Source organism: Lissotriton vulgaris, chromosome 10 (assembly GCF_964263255.1).
Source record: "Lissotriton vulgaris chromosome 10, aLisVul1.2, whole genome shotgun sequence".
In the NCBI taxonomy this organism is placed as follows: domain Eukaryota; kingdom Metazoa; phylum Chordata; class Amphibia; order Caudata; family Salamandridae; genus Lissotriton; species Lissotriton vulgaris.
The window spans coordinates 1,013,853,850-1,013,875,639 of NC_141698.1; the positions used below are offsets into that span (position 1 = coordinate 1,013,853,850).

The 21,790-nt window shown below is 45.9% G+C and overlaps 1 protein-coding gene across 2 annotated transcripts in view; it reads right to left on the reverse strand.

Moving 5' to 3' along the window:
* LOC147689172 (intraflagellar transport protein 70A) overlaps positions 1 to 21,790 on the reverse strand; it is a 232,294-nt gene that overhangs the window by 152,230 nt on the left and 58,274 nt on the right. For both annotated transcript variants that reach the window (XM_086942064.1, XM_086942065.1), the window contains 2 exons: positions 1,113 to 1,241; positions 152 to 201 (listed from right to left, as the gene is read on the reverse strand). In XM_086942064.1, coding sequence (XP_086798190.1) covers positions 152 to 201; positions 1,113 to 1,241 — 179 coding nt within the window. The remainder of the gene's footprint in view (positions 1 to 151; positions 202 to 1,112; positions 1,242 to 21,790) is intronic.

Sequence of the window (21,790 nt, forward strand, 5' to 3'; positions counted from 1 at the left end):
AAAAAACTAGAAAAAACACACACAAAAAAGCTCAACATGTCATTCAAATAAATACTTAATATGAAAAATGTTCTTTGAAAAACTCGGTAGGAACTGTGGTTGATAAAGACCAGAAGGTATATATACAACCTTCCTCCGTGAATGGTATTACCTCTTCAGAACGAGGTGGCATGTCTGTTAAGGCCTCTTGTGCCGCTTCATCTAGGAATAAGGAAAAGAAAATATGAAAAATTGCATGTAAATCTTGGCTATGAATCAGTAGAGTTGAGTACTAAAGCTCTAAACAATAGTGAACTCATAGTGCAACAAACTTGAACTGACCAATGCTTTTACACAACTGAAGTCCTTGAGTATTACGCACATCTAGGGGAAGGAAGATGATATGGAGCTCCCTCCATCCACATGACAGGAACACTTGGATCTCAAAATCAATTATTTACTCTAGATTTTGAATTCCTGGATTAAGTCTCTGAACTCCTTGATCTCAAAATCTCGGCTGCTTGAATGTATGGGATACAACATGTGATGACTCCTGCCACGCCTACTCTACCATCAGAGGCTGTGGTCTCAGTCCTTGTACTCATGCATCCATTTAAACACCCAATGCAGCTCTCTCTCCAATCTCTTAAAAGGCACTTTAGTACAAACCAGACCACTAGCTTTAACAATGGTTGTTTAGTTTTTGCGTTGCAATGAGCTAACCAGTCATTACAATTTTCATCGGAGATTCATCCAACGACAGAGGTTAAGACACACAGCTTTTTTTCTGTGCAGCGGTCTGTCTCTTGTGTGCAGTTTCACTGAAGTTCCAGGCCTCACTCACAAAGCATTTTCTGTGAGTCCAAGTCCAGGTTTAGCTGTGCCCTAGTATTTATAGGGGTAACCTATGCCTACTCAAGGAAACAAGTTGTGTGAATAAGGTAAGGTTTTCGTTGAATAAACATGCCTTACTCATGGACAAGACAACCCAGTAACGACAGACTGGAAAGTTTTTCTAAATCGGGCTTACCACATGTTAGGGACTTTCTTACCACTAACACATATATATTGATCCCTGATGTGGTAAGCAGATAAAGACTTAGCTTTTATTTGGGAAAGTGCGCTCCACTCACAATTCTTCAGCTGATATTCGATGGCCGCTTTGAGGTTAAAAGCTTCAATGAGAGCAGTTTCATGAAGGACCAGTGTATTGCCAACACTTCGAACGTCAATGCCTTCTGTTGTCATGCCAACGCTAAGCTCTGCAGGGAAAACACAGTCATCAAATATAATGTGATGGCGTACAAACAGAAAGCTACAAAAGTTCACTTCAAAAACGATTCTTAGTGCAACGTTCTCCCTGCAATGGTTAAGAATGAATTCCAAGGCTATAAACATAAAAATAATAAATATATGACGTACTTCTTTCAGTGCACGTTAGATATCAGAATTTTTTTCTCAGGAATACATCTTTCGCGTTAACTCACTTGCCACCTACTTTTAACATTCCAGGAGTAATAGAATGTTCTCCCTTAGACGAGCTTATATTATTTACAATGTGTTCGTAAAATGCTTTGAATGGCCCTGGGTTCAAAAGCAGGAAGAACGTAGTGTAAGAAATAAGTTGCCAAAACAAGAAATCTTTTTTGCCTAGCTATAGTAGAACAGCTACATTTTCCATATGTTCTGCACAACTATTGGCCAGATCCATAAACCTTGGGCACATCTAAGTTGAAGATGAATTTATACGCTCATAAACATCATTCGATAGGAGGAATGGCTGACTTGTAAATTGTATAGGACTCGGGCACAGGGTCATTCCGCTAGCATGATGCAATGCGGTGTTCATAAATATATCCGGTCTCCAATTGATAGCTCTTGCTAGCAATTCAGAAAGAAACATCCTCCTTCTTGACTGGGCAAACTCCCCCTTTTGTGCTGTTAAGCAGATTTGTGGTGAGAGAGCGCAAACTGAACAAAAAGTATGAGTGCATCATAAGTGCCAGTAGTATGCACAACCCATAATAGAAATACTATAAGTGCTGAAAATATATTCACCTATACTTAGAATTGTGTGCACGTACTGGTACAGGCCGAGCTGTGTTGAGAAATAAGTTGCAAACTTCTGTTAGAAGTTTATGAGAATTGGGATCCTAGATGCGGATGTCTGTCTGCAGGTGCGAGGGGGTTTTGATTAAAAGTTTGATGAATAGAGCTTTGTTCGAGTGGACTGGTACAGACATGGAGGAGGATTCAGGAATGTTTAGGGGGTATCAGCGGGCCGGAGAAGAGCCTGAGAAGCAAGGTCAACGCGAAGCACGAGGCCCAGAGGAAGACCATCATGGAAAAAGCCAGAATCGGCACCACGTGAGGGGCGTCTCTCGAGGGGCGTCTCAAATGATTATTGTGTTTTTGTATTAGGGACAGCACCCCTGGGTGGAATTAGAGCAGATGCCTGAGGACCCTTCAGAGAGCGGATGGGTAGGCAGAGAGGGGTCATGGCTGGAGATCATAGGTTTTCACCTAGAGACTAAGAGTGGGTGATCTTCTTAGGAAGTCATTCACAGCTGACACCTTTGATAGGTTGAGATTCTGTTAAGTAGGGATACCATCCAGAGCAGGGTAGGGACAGCCTAACCTGAAACCTTCCTTCCTGCTGTAAATGACGGAGAGATCACAATTCGTGTCAATGCTTGCAGCCCTTTTGATTTTGGAACTAGTCCTAGTAGTGTTCTTTGCTCGCCTGAGGGCTTTTAGAGAGCACATGTATGTAGTGGTGCCCGTATATCTTTTGAATCTCATTTTGAGATGTCTGTACTTGCTGTTATCATTGACTTTGTAATAAACCTCTAAAACTTAGAAGTAGTCTGTGGTTTTTCAGAGTCGAGCCCATTATTGATTGAACTAACCTAGTAAGAGATGCACTTTATTTCCTCAATGACAGGCAATAAAGATTCAGTCGACCAGAACGGGGTTTAGATCTAGAGTGATAAGATAGAGATCAAAATCCCGACCCCGCAGTTGGTAGCTATAGAGGATGGTTGCCTTCTTGAGGAAGGTGATCTAGGCCAGGTTAGATTACCCCAAGGCCCCTAGAGATCGATGATAGGAAGAACCGCCCGCCGAAGAGGGTCCGGATGACGTGAGACAGAAAAGCAGCAGTATCGGTCGAGAGTGAGTATAAAGGGTCATGCGTGTTAGATTGCGGTGTTTTTGTGTTGTATCTATGTTGTAATGTCTGGCGGAGTTGAATGCCTGTAGAGTGACTGTGGAACAGGTTGTGAGCGCGCGCAACCGGTGCAAATCTTAAGTTCAAAGAGAGCTTAAGTGGTTCGGGTGTATCGAACATCCAGAGTAATTGTCAACCAGAGTGAAGGGGGTCATGAGGTACCATTGATCGCCCGCAGGACCGAGATAGGGGGAACGTAAGAGTGAGTGCGTGAGTAACGGACGCTGGTCGGAAGTTACTGTGTGTGTAAGCAACCTATCAGAGAGACGATAGACATTTCGTCAGTTGTGGTGACAATTACAGATAGACTGTGGACGTACAGTCGAGAGAAGTGACCGCTTGGTCGGAAGTAGTCATTTTTCGGTGTATGAATGGGACGCATGCGTGACCGGGAGACGAGCTGAGAAAGGAGGGGAGCTGCTGCGAAGGGGAGACGAGTGACGTCAGAAAGTGCCGCGCTGGGATTGGCCGGCCGGAGTGAGACCGCGCTGTGATAGGCCAGCTAGCAAAGCCGCGCTGGGATTGGCGGATCGTCATCAGGAAGTAAACAGAATAGCGAGGCTGGAAATTGTACGTTTAATCATGAAATGTTTTAAATGGCTAAGAGCGGCGTTTAAGAGAGAGAGGCGGAGATCTTTTGATGGGGAAGAAGCCCCGCCGGAGGGTACGCCGGCTAATTATATGGGGACAAATGTTGGGTTGCACACTATATTGTGGATTTCAGAGTGGAGTAAGATTACAGAAGGAAATGAGGAACTGACGTTTCCAAAGTACGGGACGTTCAGATTAGAGGTGCTACACCGATTAAAAGCAGTTATGACCTCAATGAGACCCATGCCTAGACCGACCCAGTTTGAAGCTCTCAATGCATGGATTAGGGCGGCGCACAATAGGAACCAACATAGGCGTCAAGAAAGGGTGAAACGATCGGTAAGAGCAGTGCAGGATGCCAAATGGGATGCGGATGCTAAAAGATGGAGAGTGCATAACCTTGAAGTAAACAAACTGTACCCAGTAATAGAGGTGGCAGGAAACAAAAGCCCATTAGAAGAAGATGAGGAGAGCGAGACAGAGGACAGCCTGATAAATAGGTTACTGACAGATAGGCCACCCCCGTACAACAAAGAGACAGGAAATGTTGAGCCCAGCAGAGAAGGGGGGCCTGGCATAGGGGAGTATGGACCGCTTCCCATTACAGATTGGGATCCCACTGCAAGCAAAGAATTGTCTCAACCTAGTCCGGTGCAGCAGGTAGTCGGAAGGTTTGTGGTACAAAGGGCGCCAGAAACGGAGCGTGCCACCTCCTACGCACTGCCAGATGCCCTGCAAGTACCTGTTACTATAGGCCCTATAGCAGGAGTCTCCAACCGGTCGATCGCGAGCTACCGGTAGCTCGCCGACCCCCTGGGAGTAGCTCGCACCAGCATGTAATAAGGCTTCATTCTGCATTAATTTATTATCACGTTGGTGTGTTTTGCCCGCCCTCACCCAAACCGGCTGCTCAGAATGGCTGAACTGAGCTTAGATGGGGCGGGGCGGGCCGAGCCGAAGAACGTGACGTTCTTCCTGCACTCTGCACGTCAGGCGCCTTTTCCAGGCCGGCACAGGGCTTGATATCTGCCGCTGATCCTCACCGAGTACCTGCACAGGTAGGCAAGCAGTTGTACTACTACCCGCATATTCAGTATAAGAGGCTCAGTGCAGGCAAAGCCCTTAATCATAGCGTTGGCTGCCACGCGCTTTAAATCTACCTTCAATAACAAAACGCGGTGGCAGTCAACGTTTAAAATCCAAGGTCCTTTCCTTCACTGGGCCACTACCGCCTTTTACATTGCCTTCCACAGTTAAGTGCGGTGGCAGACCACGTTAAAATTCAAGGTCCTTGAATGCGCTGAGCCGCTTTCAGTGACTACACCGTGCTTTCGATTTGCATGCACGTAGTAGTCAGTAAAAGCGGCCCAGTGCATGCAAGGCCCTTTGTTTTCAACGTCGGCTGCCATCGTGCTTTACATCTATGTTCAAAAGTAAATCGCGGAGGTCAAAAACAAAGGGCCTTGCATGCTCTGAACTTCTACCGTGCTGTACAACGCCTTCAATAATAAAGCAGGGGGCAGCAATGTTAAAATCCAAGCCAGGTCCTTGCATGCACGGGGCCTCTTTTACTGACCACTACACCATTTTTTTTATTTCCATTCGCATAATAGTCACTATAAGCGGCTCAGTCCATACAAGGCCTTTTTATTTTAACATCGGCTGCACTGCGCTTTTCATCTACCTTCAGTAGTAAACCGAGGCGGCAGCCGATATTAAAATCAAAGGTCCTTGCCACTTCATTTGTCGCGCTTCAACTTTCTTCATGGACGACGCACTCTCTTGTTTCATTTTGACCGAGCCTAAGGAGGCAAAGGAGTCTCTCCCTTTCAGTGAGATTCCTTTATGTAATTTGTTATTTTGCGCCGTTGTTTTCATAGTGGCCATTTCGGTTTAGAATGTTTCTCCCTGCTTGCCAAAACCCACATGGTGAAACCGATCCGGAGGAGGACATGACCCTAATGGAGGCTCGGGGTATAACGATCAACTAATCAGACTATCAGAAATACCCTTCTCTCGCAGTTTAAATAACCTCTGGTCTCTGTTGAGCAGCGCTGCAAGAATAATCCAAAAGAATGCATCATTATAACCATGGGTCCCAATTCTTCCCTTTACACAGGACTGTACTCTGCGCAGAAGGCTCTGCTTGTGACGTCAGCATTAATGATATCATGTTGCATCTCCTTTCTGTCTACTCACATCACTCATCATCCTGAGCTGCAAGTTTACCCACTCCAGCATGGCAGGCACCCAGAACAGCTTTGTAGTCCTTCTCTGTCGCTGTGTTGGTGTCTGTCTCCCTCTGTGCGGTCAGGATGAACCTCCGGTCTGCAGGGAGTTTGTGCTGGTACTTAGTCTCCACCAGTGGTTCTGACTGTTTGATTTTAATGTCGGCTGCCACCGTGCTTTACTACTGCCTCCCATAGTAAATAGTGGTGGCACCCGAGGTTAAAATCAAAGGGTCTTGAATACACTGAGTTACTTTCACTGATTGCCAAAAGAAGGCAGATATAAAGCACGATGTTGGTGAACAGACAATAACGGTGTATTTTCTGAGAATGGCCTTTACCAAGTCGAGCCATGTGTTCTAGCACTTAGTGAAGTGCTTTTTCAGAGAGAGTTGAGCATTGGCGTGGTGGAAAAGGGACAGTTTTTTTTATAAAGGTTTGCAAAAAAACGCAACTGGGTGGGCATGTGCAGAGAGTTCATGATCTTTCTCGGAGCTTTGAAGGGTGGGTAGGAGCTACATTACTCCTAATGCAAAGGAGATATTTACCATGAAAGAAAATGATTCCTATGTGGATGCCTTATCCAGAATAGTCGAGGACCCGAGGGAAACACCTGGCCAATTAGGTAAAAAAAGTAACAGCATTTGCATCTTCTAACAAGTCCTAGGAGTCAATACGTTTTATAGCCATACTGTAGAAAACTACACAAAACCACTGATACTGTCAACATTTAAAAGTAATGCTTTAGAGCGCCCAGTGTTTAAATGTGGTTTTATAATAATATTTAAGAAGTAATGGAAGATCCAGACTCACAGGCAAAACTGGTACAATGAAACAATACAAGTATTGGGGGCTAGGCTGCACAGAGTGGTGCCTCTGCTTACTATCTAACAACAGTATGGGCTCCAAAGAAATTCGGCTTAAAATAACTGAAGCTGGGTGTGAGGCGCTCTCGCTTGGAAAAATGTGCGCGTTGCGTGGCCTTTAGTAGCTCACAACCATTTTCACTGATCAGAAATAGCTCTCACTGCAGACAAGGTTGGAGACCCCTGCCCTATAGTATCGATTTATGACCCAGAGAGAGCCCGAGGGGAGGAACAGGTACGAATGGACAGAGAGAGAGAGCAGAAATGGCAAGGAGGAATGATACAATCAATTCCCCAAGTCAGCTGCCAAGACCAAGAGATTGGAGCACCCCAGTACATACAGCAGTAGATCCAACAGGAGATCCGGGAGGCCCTAGATGGCCGATGGATCTGAGGGGATCAGGACGGAAATCCTTCCAGGAGTTAAGCGAGAACATGAAGAAATGGGATGAGGCAGTGGAGGCTCACAAAAGCATCATAGCAGCGGAAGCTGGAAGGGAAAGCCAGGATAGCAGGACCCGGACTCACTGCGGGGCTGATGAAAGCAGTCCGGAGTGGGGCGGGAAGAGTCAGGACGGCAGCGGAGACACTCGCCATACCAGGAGTGGAGGTAGAGCAGACCTGGAAAACAGGAGCCCTGAGTGTGGGGGGGTGTCCCGCCCAATTCACAGCGAAGGGGATAGGAGAACGCAAGAGTACATAAACAGTTTTAAGTGCACCCACTATGAGTCTGGCAATAGTGGACAGAACGAGAGTTGCGAGAGGTCTCGCCATAACCCCTGTGATTACGGACAAGAACGCAGTTCTGGGGAGATGGGGAGCCGAGAAGGAACTTACCGAATACTGAGTGACACTAGACAACGAGAGAATAGCGACAGGAGGGAGAACAGCAGGGAATCCTACCATGGAGCGAGGGAGGACAGAGAGAATGGACAAAATGAGATTGGGGGAAACAGGCCCGGGTTTCATCACCTTCCAAGGCAGGATGGCCGAGCATGGGACTTAGAGAGATGGGAACAAGGGAGGACTCTCCTTAACTCCCCTGAGCCTAAGCGTAGGACTCGGAGCTGGGACGGAAGAGAGACCAGTGAACACCCTAAGAAAGACATACTGAGAGCCGATATAAAAGCCAAGAGACTTGATGTCGCCAGCTTAAAATCAGATCTGGACGACATGGTAGATGGTACCTTGCCTCTAGAGAGAATGGACATGTACGAGCAGGATGAAATACTGTTCATGGCAAAGGACATCACTCGAAAGGCGAGAGCAGCACATGAGAAATTAGTCGAACTGGTGGGAAAATACATGGTAGACCTGTCAAGGACCAAAGCATTACAGGGTAACCATAGGCTACATTATTCAGACCAGGACCTAGATGAGAGAAGAACAATAGGATTGAAAACACACATAAGGGAACTGATCTCTGGAATAAGGACATGGAGGGCGTTGGATAAATGGGAAGAAAGGTGGACCAAGAAAGGGACCGTTAGGAGAAGCATGCTTGGGATGTCCCCAGAGGGAGGACTGCAGAGAATAGAGGCATACCCTTTGCGTGAGGTTGCAAACGGGAACTATGTACATGTGCCATGGAGTAGGGGGGACTTAGCAGCTTTTACCAACTCCTTCCCTAAATTGAGGGAGAATCCAGTAGAATGGTACAAGCAGGTGGAGAGGTTTGTAAAAATATCCAAAGTACTATGGATAGACCTGAACACTCTGTTTGACATTGTGGTACCAGGAGACTTGTGGACAGCAAGTAAGGTTAGTGCTGAGTGGCCCACATCAAAACCAGAGAGAGATGCACGGACTAATGGACCGTCCGAGACAGTAATGGCAAAATATGAGAGAGTGATGACTTGGCTGAAAGAAAAGGTGCCAATGCAGGACATAGATTGGGTCAAAATAGATAGAACTAGACAGGAACCCAAAGAGACAGTTCATGAATATTATGAGAGATTGCTGAAGGCGTTTAAACAGTATAGCGGGTTGGATGTAATGGATCCTAAAGACATAGGGCAGTTTGTGTCTAAATTTGTTTTGGGCTTAAGACCGGATATTAGTTTAATGATTCAGCAACACTTGATTTGTTGGCAAAATAAACCTTTGGATGAAATTCTGAGATATGCTAGGTACTGCTGTGATGAGATAGACTCAAAGGCAAAGAAGCTAAAAGAAAAACTGACGGTGGTGCAGATGCAGTCAGCCGGTAAGGGTGGACAACAGCAACAGCAACAGGGAACAGGGACCGGGGGCAGGAAACAGAATAACCAGAACAAGGGCAATGAGGAGAACTCCAACTTTAGACCTAGGGTAGATATAGCAGCATTGAAAAAGACGACCCGGTGCCACCAGTGTAACGAGGTGGGGCATTGGAAACGCGAGTGTCCCTAAAACGTGGAAATTGGAGAACAAGAGGTAGAGGAGGAAGAGGTTCAAAGCACTCCAGGAAGAGGGGTAACGCCATACCAAGGAAAGGTGGTCAAAGGGGGGACCCCAGCTCCACGAGCCCAGTTCCCTCAACCACCCAGAATAGGGACAACGGGAAAAACCTATAGACAGATGCCTCTTTTTGTAGGAGGAGAGGAGTGTTACTATGTTGATCCCCTAACAGGACAGAGAGTGGAGAGAGAAGACTGTACCCTCGGGCAGCCTTAGATGTGGATCAAAGGGGGCCCTACGTTGAGGCCGAAGTGGCAGGGTGTCCCACGACATTCCTAGTAGACACAGGAGCCACTCGATCCACGATAAGATCAGCTGCAGTTCCAGGCCTGCCAATGTCAGGGGAGACAATTCAAGTGGTGGGGATCGCAAACAGGAGAATAACCAGCCCATTGACAGAACCAGTACAAGTGAAAATAGGGAAATACAGCGATGAGCATCAGTTTGTGGTTTGCGATTCTAGTCCTGTATGTCTATTGGGAAGAGACCTTTTGTGCAAGTTAAATTGTACAATATACTGCACCCCGCAGGGAGTGGAGGTATTGACTAATGATGATGACGCTGACTTCAAAGTCGCAAACTCGAGAATATGTGTGGAGCTGTATCCCACTTTGACAGTGGATGAGCTCCCATGGGATCTAAGAGAGACCGTGGCACCGGAAGTGTGGGATTTCACTGGGGAAGAGATTGGACTAGTCAAGGGAGTGGACCCAGTGAAAATCATAGTGAAACCGCATGCTGAGTTTCCAAGAACACCCCAATATAAATTGACTCCAGAAACGATTGCAGGTATAAAACCCGTGATAGAGTCCATGATTAAGCAGGGAATACTGAAAGAAATCGTGGGTAGTCCGTGTAACTCCCCGATTATGGGTTTGCAGAAACCAAATGGGAAATTCAGAATAGTGCAGGACCTTCGAAAAATTTATAACATAGTTGTCTCATGTTGTCCAGTGGTACCGAATCCATCAGTGATATTGTTTCAGATACCGTTCCAAGCTGAATGGTTCACTGTGATAGACCTTTGCCAGGCTTTCTTTTCGATCCCTTTGGACGAGGAGAGCCATTTTCTTTTCGCATTTAAGCTGGAAGGTCGCGTATTAACATGGTGTCGTATCCCACAAGGGTATACAGAGAGCCCATCTATCTTTAATCAGCTGCTGAAGAAAAATCTTGAAAGTCTAGTCCTGCCCCAGAAGTCGGTTCTGGTCCAGTACATAGACGACCTACTTGTGGCGTCAGAAACTGAGGAAGCTTGCAGGGAGGACTCCATTGCTTTGCTAAATCATTTAGCTGCAAATGGGCACAAGGTGTCCCCGGGCAAATTGCAGTACTGCCTGACAGAAGTACAGTACTTGGGGCACAGAATTGAAAAAGGGAAACGGAAGGTGTCACCAGACAGAATAGAGGCGATCATGAAGATGAATGCGCCCAAAACACAGAGAGAGGTCAGGATGTTCCTAGGGATGGTGGGTTATTGCCGACAGTGGATAGCGAACTTTTCACTGAAAGCAAAACCCTTGCAAAAACTGACGCACAAGGAGGTGAGTGATCCGGTACCATGGGACAAAGACTGTTTGATGGCGTTCCTGCAGCTGAGAGAGGACCTGTGTCGTGCTCCTGCTCTGGGAATGCCAGATTACGATAAAATATTCTTGCTTTACTGTTGTGAAAGAGAGGGTTGTGCTTTGTCTGTCTTGGTCCAAATCCATGGGAATGCCCGTAGACCAGTCGCCTAATTTTCGGCTACCTTAGACCCAGTAGCCGCAGCGTTGCCCGGATGTCTCAAATCCGTTGCTGCAACGGGTGTCAGCATCGAACGTTGTGAAAATATAGTTATGGGGCACCAGTTAGAGGTATATGTGCCACATTCTGTTGAACTGTTAATGACCAGGACCAAAACACAGCATCTGACCAATAGCAGGCTCACGCGCTATGAGCAAGTCATTCTTGCTGCAGAGAACGTGACCCTCAAGAGATGCTCTGTTTTGAACCCTGCTACCTTGATGCCACTCCCAGGTGACATTGATGATGATGTATGTACAGATCATGATTGCCTTGATGTGACTGAACTATGCACCAAACCGAGACCCGACATCGTGGATGAGCCACTGACTGACCCCGATGAAGTTTTCTTTGTTGATGGCTCATGTGTAAGAGACTATGTTGGGCAGTTGAGAGCAGCTTACGCTGTTTGTACAATTACTGGAGTCGTGGAAGCCGCATGCCTGGAAGGAGTACACTCCGCTCAGGTAGCTGAAATTATTGCATTGACGCGTGCCTGCCTGGCAAGCAACCAAATTCGAGTCACCATATACACCGACAGCCAATACGGTTACGGGGTAGTTCATGATTACGGGCAATTATGGTCTCAAAGAGGTTACATGACTTCTTCAGGTTCACCCATTCGTAATGGAGAGTTTGTACGTCTACTGTTAGAAGCTTTGCAATGTCCGGCAGCTATTGCAGTTGTAAAATGTACCGCCCACACAAGGAACATGGACTTCGTGTCACAAGGCAATAGATATGCCGACGAAGTCGCAAGATACTGTGCAGAACAAGGGTACTCTTTCACCGAGGTGGAAGTGGGTGGAATAAATGTCAGGACTGAATTAGCTATGATATTGGAAACTGTAGATACTTGGGACGAGTTAAAATGCATGCAAGAAAATGCACCCGATTGCGAAAAGCAAACATGGGAAACTGCAGGATGTGTGATAGGCGAGGCGCATTTCTGGGTTTCAGCAGATGGAAGGGCAGTGTTACCAAATGAGATGGTGAGCCCAATGGCTAGACAAATCCATGGTCCAGTACACCTAGGGAGAGACGCTATGCTGAGAGTATTCAGACAAACCTGGTACAACCCTAAGTTCAGAGTAGCAGCAGAAGCGGTGTGCCAGCGTTGTGTGACCTGTCAGCAGCTGAACATAGGAAAAAGAACACCAGTTGCATTGAGTCACATAGGGAGGTCCGGAGGTCCATTCAATAGAATGCAAATTGATTTCATCGAAATGCCAAGATGCAACCGCCTTTGTTATGTCCTGGTGGTTGTTTGCATATTTTCCAGATGGGTCGAGGCATACCCTACACGCAGGTGTGACACCCTCACAGTAGCCAAGTTATTGCTTAGGGAACTCATTCCGCGCTTCGGGGTACCGGCCTCTTTGGAATCAGATAGGGGAACACATTTCAACAGCGAGCTTGTGAAGATGATTTGTGCGGCCCTGAACATAGACCAGAAATTGCATTGTAGTTACCGACCAGAAGCTTCGGGAATTGTAGAGCAGATAAACAGCACCATCAAATCCCGAATTGCCAAAATGTGTTCATCAACGTCTCTGAGTTGGCCTGATGCTCTGCCATTGGTCCTTATGAGCATCCGTAGTACCCCAGACAGAAGAACGGGACTATCACCACACGAGGTGTTAATGGGGAGGGCAATGAGATTGCCATCAGTACCAACTGCTGCACTGTTGAATATCACCGATGATATGATCCTGGACTATTGTAAGGGTCTGTCTGATGCCATTCATTCTGTGTCCCTTCAGGTGCAGGCTGCTGAGGTCCCGTCGTGCCAGGACTTGTGTCATGACCTGTGCCCTGGTGATTGGGTGCTTGTCAAGAAGCACGTAAGAAGAAGCTGCCTAGATGTTCGTTGGCGTGGGCCCTACCAGATCATTCTGATCACGAACACTGCTGTGAAAGTGGGAGGCCTGCCCAACTGGATCCACGCGTCTCATACGCGGAGAGTTCCAGCACCTCTGGAAGAAACAGCTCCTCTCTCGGATGTAAGTCCAGCTGCGGACAGAGAAGCCATAGAGGGGGCCAGCCAAGCTGTAGAGGTGCCAGAAGAAGCTGGGAACGTGTCTGACCAGGCTGAGGACGGTCAGTACAACAGCGAAACGGACGACGCTACAGAAGGAGGAAGTAGCTGGGAGTACGAATCAGACACTGACCAAGCTGAAAGAGAGCGAGAGCAAAGCAGAAGGACAAGGAGCAGAAGGGTAAGGCGTGGAGAAGCCAACTGACCGCAAAGAAGGAGTTCAAGCCTGAGGTCAACTCCAGAGAGAACCCTTGCTCCAATATCTGAAGACTCAGACCCGGAAGAAGGTGCCCAGGGCTCTGAAGCACCAGATCTAAGAAGGTCAAGAAGAGTACGTGTGCCTAGCAGAAGATACGCCACTCCTGAGTGGACATATCTGGCGACAGATGTCTTGGGAACAAACGACAGGGAGAATAGGGGCGGTGCTAGTGATTGAGGTTGAACCCATCATCACAGTAGAAGTACAACTGTTGGTGCCTGGAGTCGAAACAGAAGGGTCACTAACGTTCAAAGTCCCCAACCCTCCCTACCTGAGCAAGTTAAAGCACATGTTCTTTACCAAATTGCAATTCCCCGACTTTGGAACGACGATAACAAGTCATGAAGAATACATTCTTCGTTTGGAGCTATTGAACTATGCTATCCAAGCCGCAGGCCCAAGCCTTATTGTAGATGCTTAAAGACTTTGTAGATAAACGAGAAAAAGAAGATTACCTAGCGCCTAGGAAGCAGAGAAACTTAGGGACCTTTCCTATAAGTTGACGGAGAAGGGCTAGGGTTGTCTGTGTTAAAGCTCAAAAAGACTTTGCAAAAGGAGATTGCCAGCTTCCAATTGTGTGGTTCTAAAGACTGAAGGATCAAGAGAGACTGTAAAGGAACAAAGAGAAAAAAAACTTTGAGTTGAAATAGAAGGAAAAGAATCATACTGCCTGAAGAAATGGAGGCCGGTAGTCCGAACCGTAGAGACAAATGTATAATAGGCACACCAATAGTAGGAGTGATACTTCTTATAGCTTTAGTAGTTACTGTATCATATGTAATGGGACATGAGAGTGAGGCAAGGGTACCAGACGAAAAATCCGTAGTGACACCAAAACCCACTGTTGCTGGTAAGAAGGGGGAAACCATACAGGAGAAAGCGTTATTAGCAGCAGAAGCCCGTAGGTTACACATGGATGAGTCCCAAGGTGACTATAGGTCAAATGCTTATGCCAAACTTTTGTATGAATACGTGGATGCCATGGAGGTCAAGGATTGCTATGTGTGCATGCAACTGCCAGCGTCTGTAGATGAAGGCATTAGATATCATCACCTCCCGCTGACTTATGGCATTACATGTAGCTTATTGCTTAGCATATTTTATGGAAGAGATAGTTTTGAGTATTACTTCTCTAACTACGACTCAGTGTTACCAGAAGTCCCAAATTATAAGCAAATGAATAAGTGGGACTATTGGAAGAGTGAAGATAGATTGGCAAAGTTCTTCATTCCTTGGGATACTTTAGATACTTCACATGCCCGCAGAAATAACCTGACATGCAAAGTGTCAGAAGTCGAGAAGAAGTTTATAGGGCAAGTGGATGATCGATACAGAAGGCAAAAGATTTTGAAAAAATCAGGACAGTGGAAAACAGATTGGACCGAGGAAGAGAAGGCACACAAGAGGAAGGGTAGTAGTGGTCCAATAGCTTTGGATCGCACACAGAGAGGGAAGTTATGCCTTCACAGAAGCAAAACGTACTACGAAAATGTATTCGTAGGGGAAGTCAGTTGTGAACATGCTTTTAGATTAGAATATTACACTAAGGATTTCTTGAAAGGAATGCAAGTGATTCCAAATGTATATTTTGTATGTGGAAGAAATGCCTACGTGAAACTACCTGACAACTGGTATGGATCATGTTACTTGGCAATTGTCTTCCCCAAAATATACCATGCCCAAGACTTGGAGATCATAGAGGGCAAGGCCTCAGCAAGAGGGAGAAGAGACCTAGGAGATGCAGAAATAGTTGGGGATGTTTTTGGAGCTGCATTTCTTCTTTTAGGACTGATCCTCAATGATGTCAAAATTAGGAGACTGGCAACAGTCGTAGACAGGTTGTCTGCCAGCACTGCTAGATCCTTAATGCTGGTGGAAGGAGAGATGCAATCGATAAGGGCCATGGTGCTTCAGAACCGTCTTGCATTAGACGTCCTGCTAGCAAAAGAGGGCGGAGTCTGTAAGGCTTTGAAGGTCCAGGAATGTTGCACTTACATTCCAGACAATTCAAAACCTCTTGAGAAAGTTATCACGAACATAACTAACATTCACAAAGAGATCGAAGACCTGACTAAAGTAAATGTTTGGGAAAAAGTGGGCCATGGAATGGGCGAAGTTGGAGGTTGGGTCGCCAACTTAGGGAGGAGCTTTGTATGGTATGTGCTGAAACCTATCATCATAATAGTGATCTGTGTGATCATGTTGTGGGGATTGGCGAGGTCATACCAATGGTACAGATCAAATAGGTTGGAGAGATCCAGGAGAGAACAGCTACAGAGATTAGCTGCAATACAGGACAATCAGTACAGGAGCCTGAGGGCTCTAGAAACGCAGAAGCGAGGGGCGATCACAATTAGTTCAGTTTAAATCTTAGTGATGACCCGAGAGGTCATCAAAGGGGGGAACTGAGAGAGCGCAAACTGAACAAAAAGTATGAGTGCATCATAAGTGCCAGTAGTATGCACAACCCATAATAGAAATACTATAAGTGCTGAAAATATATTCACCTATACTTAGAATTGTGTGTTTAATCTAGAGATTTCATATAGAAGTGGAATTAATGCAGAAGTGTGCGGAAAATGTATAACCTTATTAGACGTGATTAATCCTGATCCATGTTATGTAGCTGCTTATGGAAGAACGTTATGCTGCAAAGCACAGAACGGAATAGGCCCCATGGCCAGAGCTGAGAGGGTTGGGAAAGGTATTCATTTGCATATCATGGATTGCACTAATGTTATTTAGTAATTCTGTTTTCGATAGGTTTATATTCTATAGATGTGTTTTATATAATCATAGAATAAGGTATTAGCATGCTATTTTGATTTACGAAAGAATTTGAAGAGAATAAACCTCTGCGAGAAATGTTGTAGGCCTGGAGTGATCAAAAGGTTTCTGATTTGCACGTACTGGTACAGGCCGAGCTGTGTCGAGAAATAAGTTGCAAACTTCTGTTAGAAGTTTATGAGAATTGGGATCCTAGATGCGGATGTCTGTCTGCAGGTGCGAGGGGGTTTTGATTAAAAGTTTGATGAATAGAGCTTTGTTCGAGTGGACTGGTACAGACATGGAGGAGGATTCAGGAATGTTTAGGGGGTATCAGCGGGCCGGAGAAGAGCCTGAGAAGCAAGGTCAACGCGAAGCACGAGGCCCAGAGGAAGACCATCATGGAAAAAGCCAGAATCGACACCACGTGAGGGGCGTCTCTCGAGGGGCGTCTCAAATGATTATTGTGTTTTTGTATTAGGGACAGCACCCCTGGGTGGAATTAGAGCAGATGCCTGAGGACCCTTCAGAGAGCGGATGGGTAGGCAGAGAGGGGTCATGGCTGGAGATCATAGGTTTTCACCTAGAGACTAAGAGTGGGTGATCTTCTTAGGAAGTCATTCACAGCTGACACCTTTGATTGGTTGAGAATCTGTTAAGTAGGGATACCATCCAGAGCAGGGTAGGGACAGCCTAACCTGAAACCTTCCTTCCTGCTGTAAATGACGGAGAGATCACAATTCGTGTCAATGCTTGCAGCCCTTTTGATTTTGGAACTAGTCCTAGTAGTGTTCTTTGCTCGCATGAGGGCTTTTAGAGAGCACATGTATGTAGTGGTGCCCGTATATCTTTTGAATCTCATTTTGAGATGTCTGTACTTGCAGTTATCATTGACTCTGTAATAAACCTCTAAAACTTAGAAGTAGTCTGTGGTTTTTCAGAGTCGAGCCCATTATTGATTGAACTAACCTAGTAAGAGATGCACTTTCTTTCCTCAATGACAGGCAATAAAGATTCAGTCGACCAGAACGGGGTTTAGATCTAGAGTGATAAGATAGAGATCAAAATCCCGACCCCGCAGTGGTGCGCACCATCACCCGGGAGAGTGTTTTGGAGCTGAGCCAGTGTGAGTCTAGCCACACCTAGGACCTAGTGGGACTAGTTGAAAAGCCAGGTCTTCGGGTGCTTGAAGAATTCAAGAAAAGAGGAGGAGACTCTTATGAGTAGCAGCAGGTCTTTCCATGGTTTGGGAGCGATGTAGGAGAAGGCTCAACCGCCGGATCTGCTTTCTATATATGGTGGATTTATGCAAGTTGGAGTCCACATGAGCGGATGTGTCTGGAAGGTTTGTGAAAGCAAATGCAATTGCTGCGATATGCTGGGTCAGCGTTATATAGTGCCTTGAAAGTGAGGGTGAGGAGTTTGAATTGTGCTTGATAATGAACGGGAGCCAGAGGTTTTTTCAGGTGTGGTGTGATGTGATGTTAGTGCACCATTGGTTGAGAATTATTCTGGCCACTGAGTTCTGAATGGTCTGCCACATTCTGGTGAGTTTTTGTTGATCCCAGCATTGAGGATGTTCCCGTAGTCCAACCTGCTTATGACCAGGGCATGCATGACTGTTTTCCCGGTGCCTATTGGGAGCCATTTGAAAATCTTCCTCAGCACCTTCATGGTATGGAAGCATGAGGCAGTGATGGCATTGACTTGGGCAGTTATGTCAAGTTTACAGTCAAACAGTTGATTTGTAGAGCGCTGCTTGTCACCCGTGACGGTATCCAAACGCTGGCAGGGTCCCTAGGTTCAGCCTTAGAGCCAGGTCTTGAGCATCTTGCGGAATTCTGATAGAATAGCCAAGGTCTGGAGGTGTATGGGGAGGTCATTAAGGAGCATCCTCCAGCCCTGCTATGCGAGGGAGGGAGGTGAAGCAGAACTGTCTGGTAAGTTAGTGGAAGCTTAGGAAGGGGTTGATGTGGACTGGTCTGGAGTTGTGAAGGGCCTTGAATGTGAGGTGAGTAGCTTGAATTGGCGTCCCTTCTGTACTGGGAGCCAATGAAGCTCTTTTTTTTTGTTGTTGTATGTTCTTATGTAGCGCTCGATCACCGGGGAGGTATCTCGGCGCTTGCCTTGGGAACCCGTCCTGGCTTTTCCCTGTGAGATAGCTCCTACAGGGCATCCCCAAGGTGAAAGCCAGGCATCCCGCCGCGGGGGGCCGTTGTGGAGATTAAGCAAGCTTAATGCCCAGAGTTGCAGAGTGTGAACCCATGATTAAGTCAGGCACCGAAGCGAGAATTATCGAGTCTGTGGACATTTGAGCTCAAGACCCTGCCGCATCGGGAATTGAACCCTGGTCCCGGGTCTGACCTCTGCTTCAGTGTCTGCCTGCTCTAACCAGTGAGCCACACTTCTCTTTGAGGTGTGGGGTGATGTGCTTTTGACGTGGGTGATCGAGGATGAGTCTGGCTGCAGTGTTCTGGGTGGTTTGGAGTCTTTAGAGGAGGTGGGTTGCGATTCCTGCTCGGAAAGCATTTCCATAGTCCAACTGGCTGGTGATCAGGGTCTGGGTAATAGTGCGTCTGGAGTTTTGTGGGAGCCACTTGAAGATCTTGCATAGCATGCACACGATGGAGAAGCAGGACGATGATATGGCATTGAGCTGAGATGTCATGGAGAGTTTGCTATCCACGAATTATGCTGAGGTTTCTAGCGTGGTCCGTTAGGGTTGGTATGGGTCTGAGTTCTGTCACTCTGTGGGCCACCAGGAGGTGTCCAAAGGGGAGTTTTGTTGCCAAAGATCAGAACTTCCATCTTGTCCGTGTTGAGCTTCAGACGGCTGTCTTTCATCTTGTTTGCGACACTGGGCATGAATTGGTGGAAGTTAGTCCTGGTAGTGGTGGAGTCTTTGGAGAGGGAAAGGATGATTTGTGTGTTGTCAACGTCGGAAATTATGTTGAGTCAGTGGGATTTGATGATGCTGGCGAGTGGTGTCATGTAGGAATTGAAGAAGGTGGGGCTGAATGATGAGTTTTGAGGAACTCCACAGATTAAGTCTTTGGGTGTGGAAGAAAATGGTGGTAGGCAAACTTGTTATGTTCTGCTGGTGAGCAAGTAGACAATCCATCAGAGGGTGGTTCCTTGGACGCAGATGTCATGTAGATTGACTATGAGCGTATGGTGGGAGAACGTGTCTAAGGCCACGGAGAGGTCAATGAGTATAGCGCCACTGCCTCCCCCTGGAAGGGAGGGCCGGGATGTCGTCAGTGGCTGCGATAAGGGTTGTTTCAGTGCTATGGTTGCTGCGGAAGCCCGATTGGGAGTTGCCCAGGAGGTGATTCTGTTCTAGGTATATGACGAGCTGCTAACTGAGGACCTTTTCAATGACTTTGGCTTGGAAAGGTAGCAAGGAGATAGGTTTTGTAGTTATTGAGTTTGCTGGGGTCTGCAGATGGTTGTTTCAGCAGGGTGCTGACCTCTGCATGCTTCCAGTTGTCTGAGAAGGAGGCCGTGGTCAGAGAGGCGTTTAGTAGGGTGGTGAGTTCTTGACTGATTCAGGTTATTCCAAGGTTGAAGATGTGGTGGTGACTGGTATGTGACTAGATGATTATTGGTTTGGTGTCAATAGCAATGGTCTCATATAATTGTGGAACTATGTTTGTTACAGTCGGGCGCATTAAACATCTTATTAACCCGTTGCCAGCGCTGACAATATTCCGCGCTAGTGCGGAACGTTCCATTGTGCTAATGAGATTGGAACGTTCAGCGGACGTGCGCAGCACTAGCGAGGTAGTGCACGCGACGACCGCTAAACGTTCCACGCACTTAAGGGGTTAATAATTATATGAGAATACACCCATGAGATCCTTTATATTCTATACAAGTATACTATAAATCATATTTTGCTTATCTCCTGGCATGAGGCGAGTTACAATCTCGGATTAAACATCTTATTAATAATTATATGAGAATACACCCATGAGATCCTTTAAAATTCTATACAAGTATACTATAAATCATATTTTGCTTATCCCTTGGCTTGAGGTGAGTTACCATCTCGTAGTATACATAGGTGCGTTTGTCCAACTCAAAATGGCGCCCATAATAAGTCCGTTATTTGTTCTCATGCCGTATTAGAAAATGGCCCTTTCTTTCAACATAGCACTCTTCAGTCTTCACGCCGAAGACCACTCATAAATGGCGTCCAACATTAGTCCCCTTTCTTTTTCCGTTCTTGTAGGGATTTCTGTTGATCACAGCTTTGTGCAAGTATCGTGTGATTACTGTTGATCACGGCTTTGTGCAAGTATCGCGTGATCTGCTCCGTAGCATACCACTATTTAATCACAGAGGAGTACCTGATTTACTCTTTTATGCGTGTCCTGAGGGCAGCCGACACGACAGCAAGGATAATGACACATACCAATAAGTACCGGGGTGGTATGTTGTTTTCTACTATAGGATTAATTGTGTTGTTAGGCTTACTTCGACTAGGTGTCTCACCCGAGATCTTTAAACCGACGAACTTGTTTTACAAGTATACTTTCATGATTTAGGCATTGTATACTGGCGTCACATGGCCGCTTTATTATGCGGTGTACCTTTTAGCAGTCATACTTATCTGAGGAGCTATTTTAGCATGTTACATTTGTATAGTAATATTTGTCCGTTCCGGATGTAGGTTTATTGTTAAAAAATGTTTTAACTTAGTAGTAACATCTGCCGTTTCATGGCTTAATTATAGATGGCGTACTATCAAGCAAACCGCATGCTATTTCATTGCACATGTAGCATGACAGTTATTGAGAGGATTACGTAATGCGACGTGTTACGAGTATCACACTTAGTGGAGCGATGTTTGCCTTCTTCTTTTGTCCTTTTAAGTTCTAGGACATGTTAACTTAACAAAACCAGGGATGTTCTTTTGCGCCAAGGTCTCATCTCGGTATTTAGTTCTATCAACTATGTTCTTTACCATTTGTCTGACAGGCGCGGTTTGAAGATACCAAGTCGTGTCTACATTACACGGTGACCAACTATGTGATGATGACGTCCTTAATATAAAGTTTAAAACAAAGGTTAGTATACCTTTCACCATATTTAGACCCTGTGATACATCTGAGATTCAGTTAAGCGATAGTTGGATAATTATGGGCTTCTTCATTTCAGTTTTATTGCAAGTATTCTTAAGCTCGTCAAACCCCTCGGAGACAAGAGGAAATGAAATGATTTTAACAACAAATGGTAAGACAATTTGTCTTACATGTTTTCTGGGCTGAACCCGTAGATTGTTTCATAGCTTTGGTCCTTTATCGTATTTTTTGGTTACAGGCTCCTTGTAAAGGGTCCTCTTTGTCTAATGGACTTTATCGCGCATTATTTTTGCCCCTTGAGAATTGAAAACTCGGTTCATTGAGCACAATAGAAGTGGATAACAGGTAGACTAGGTGCAGATCTCTTTAAACACAAGGAGGCTAATGGTTTTTTTGTGGGTGCTTGGTGAAGGTGTTTCTCATCTTGAATTTTATCTTAAACCTTTCCTGTTGAGCGCCATCTACTCTTTTGAGTTTTATTTTTCCTTTTCACCCTTTGGGATGAAATACTAAACTTGCTTTG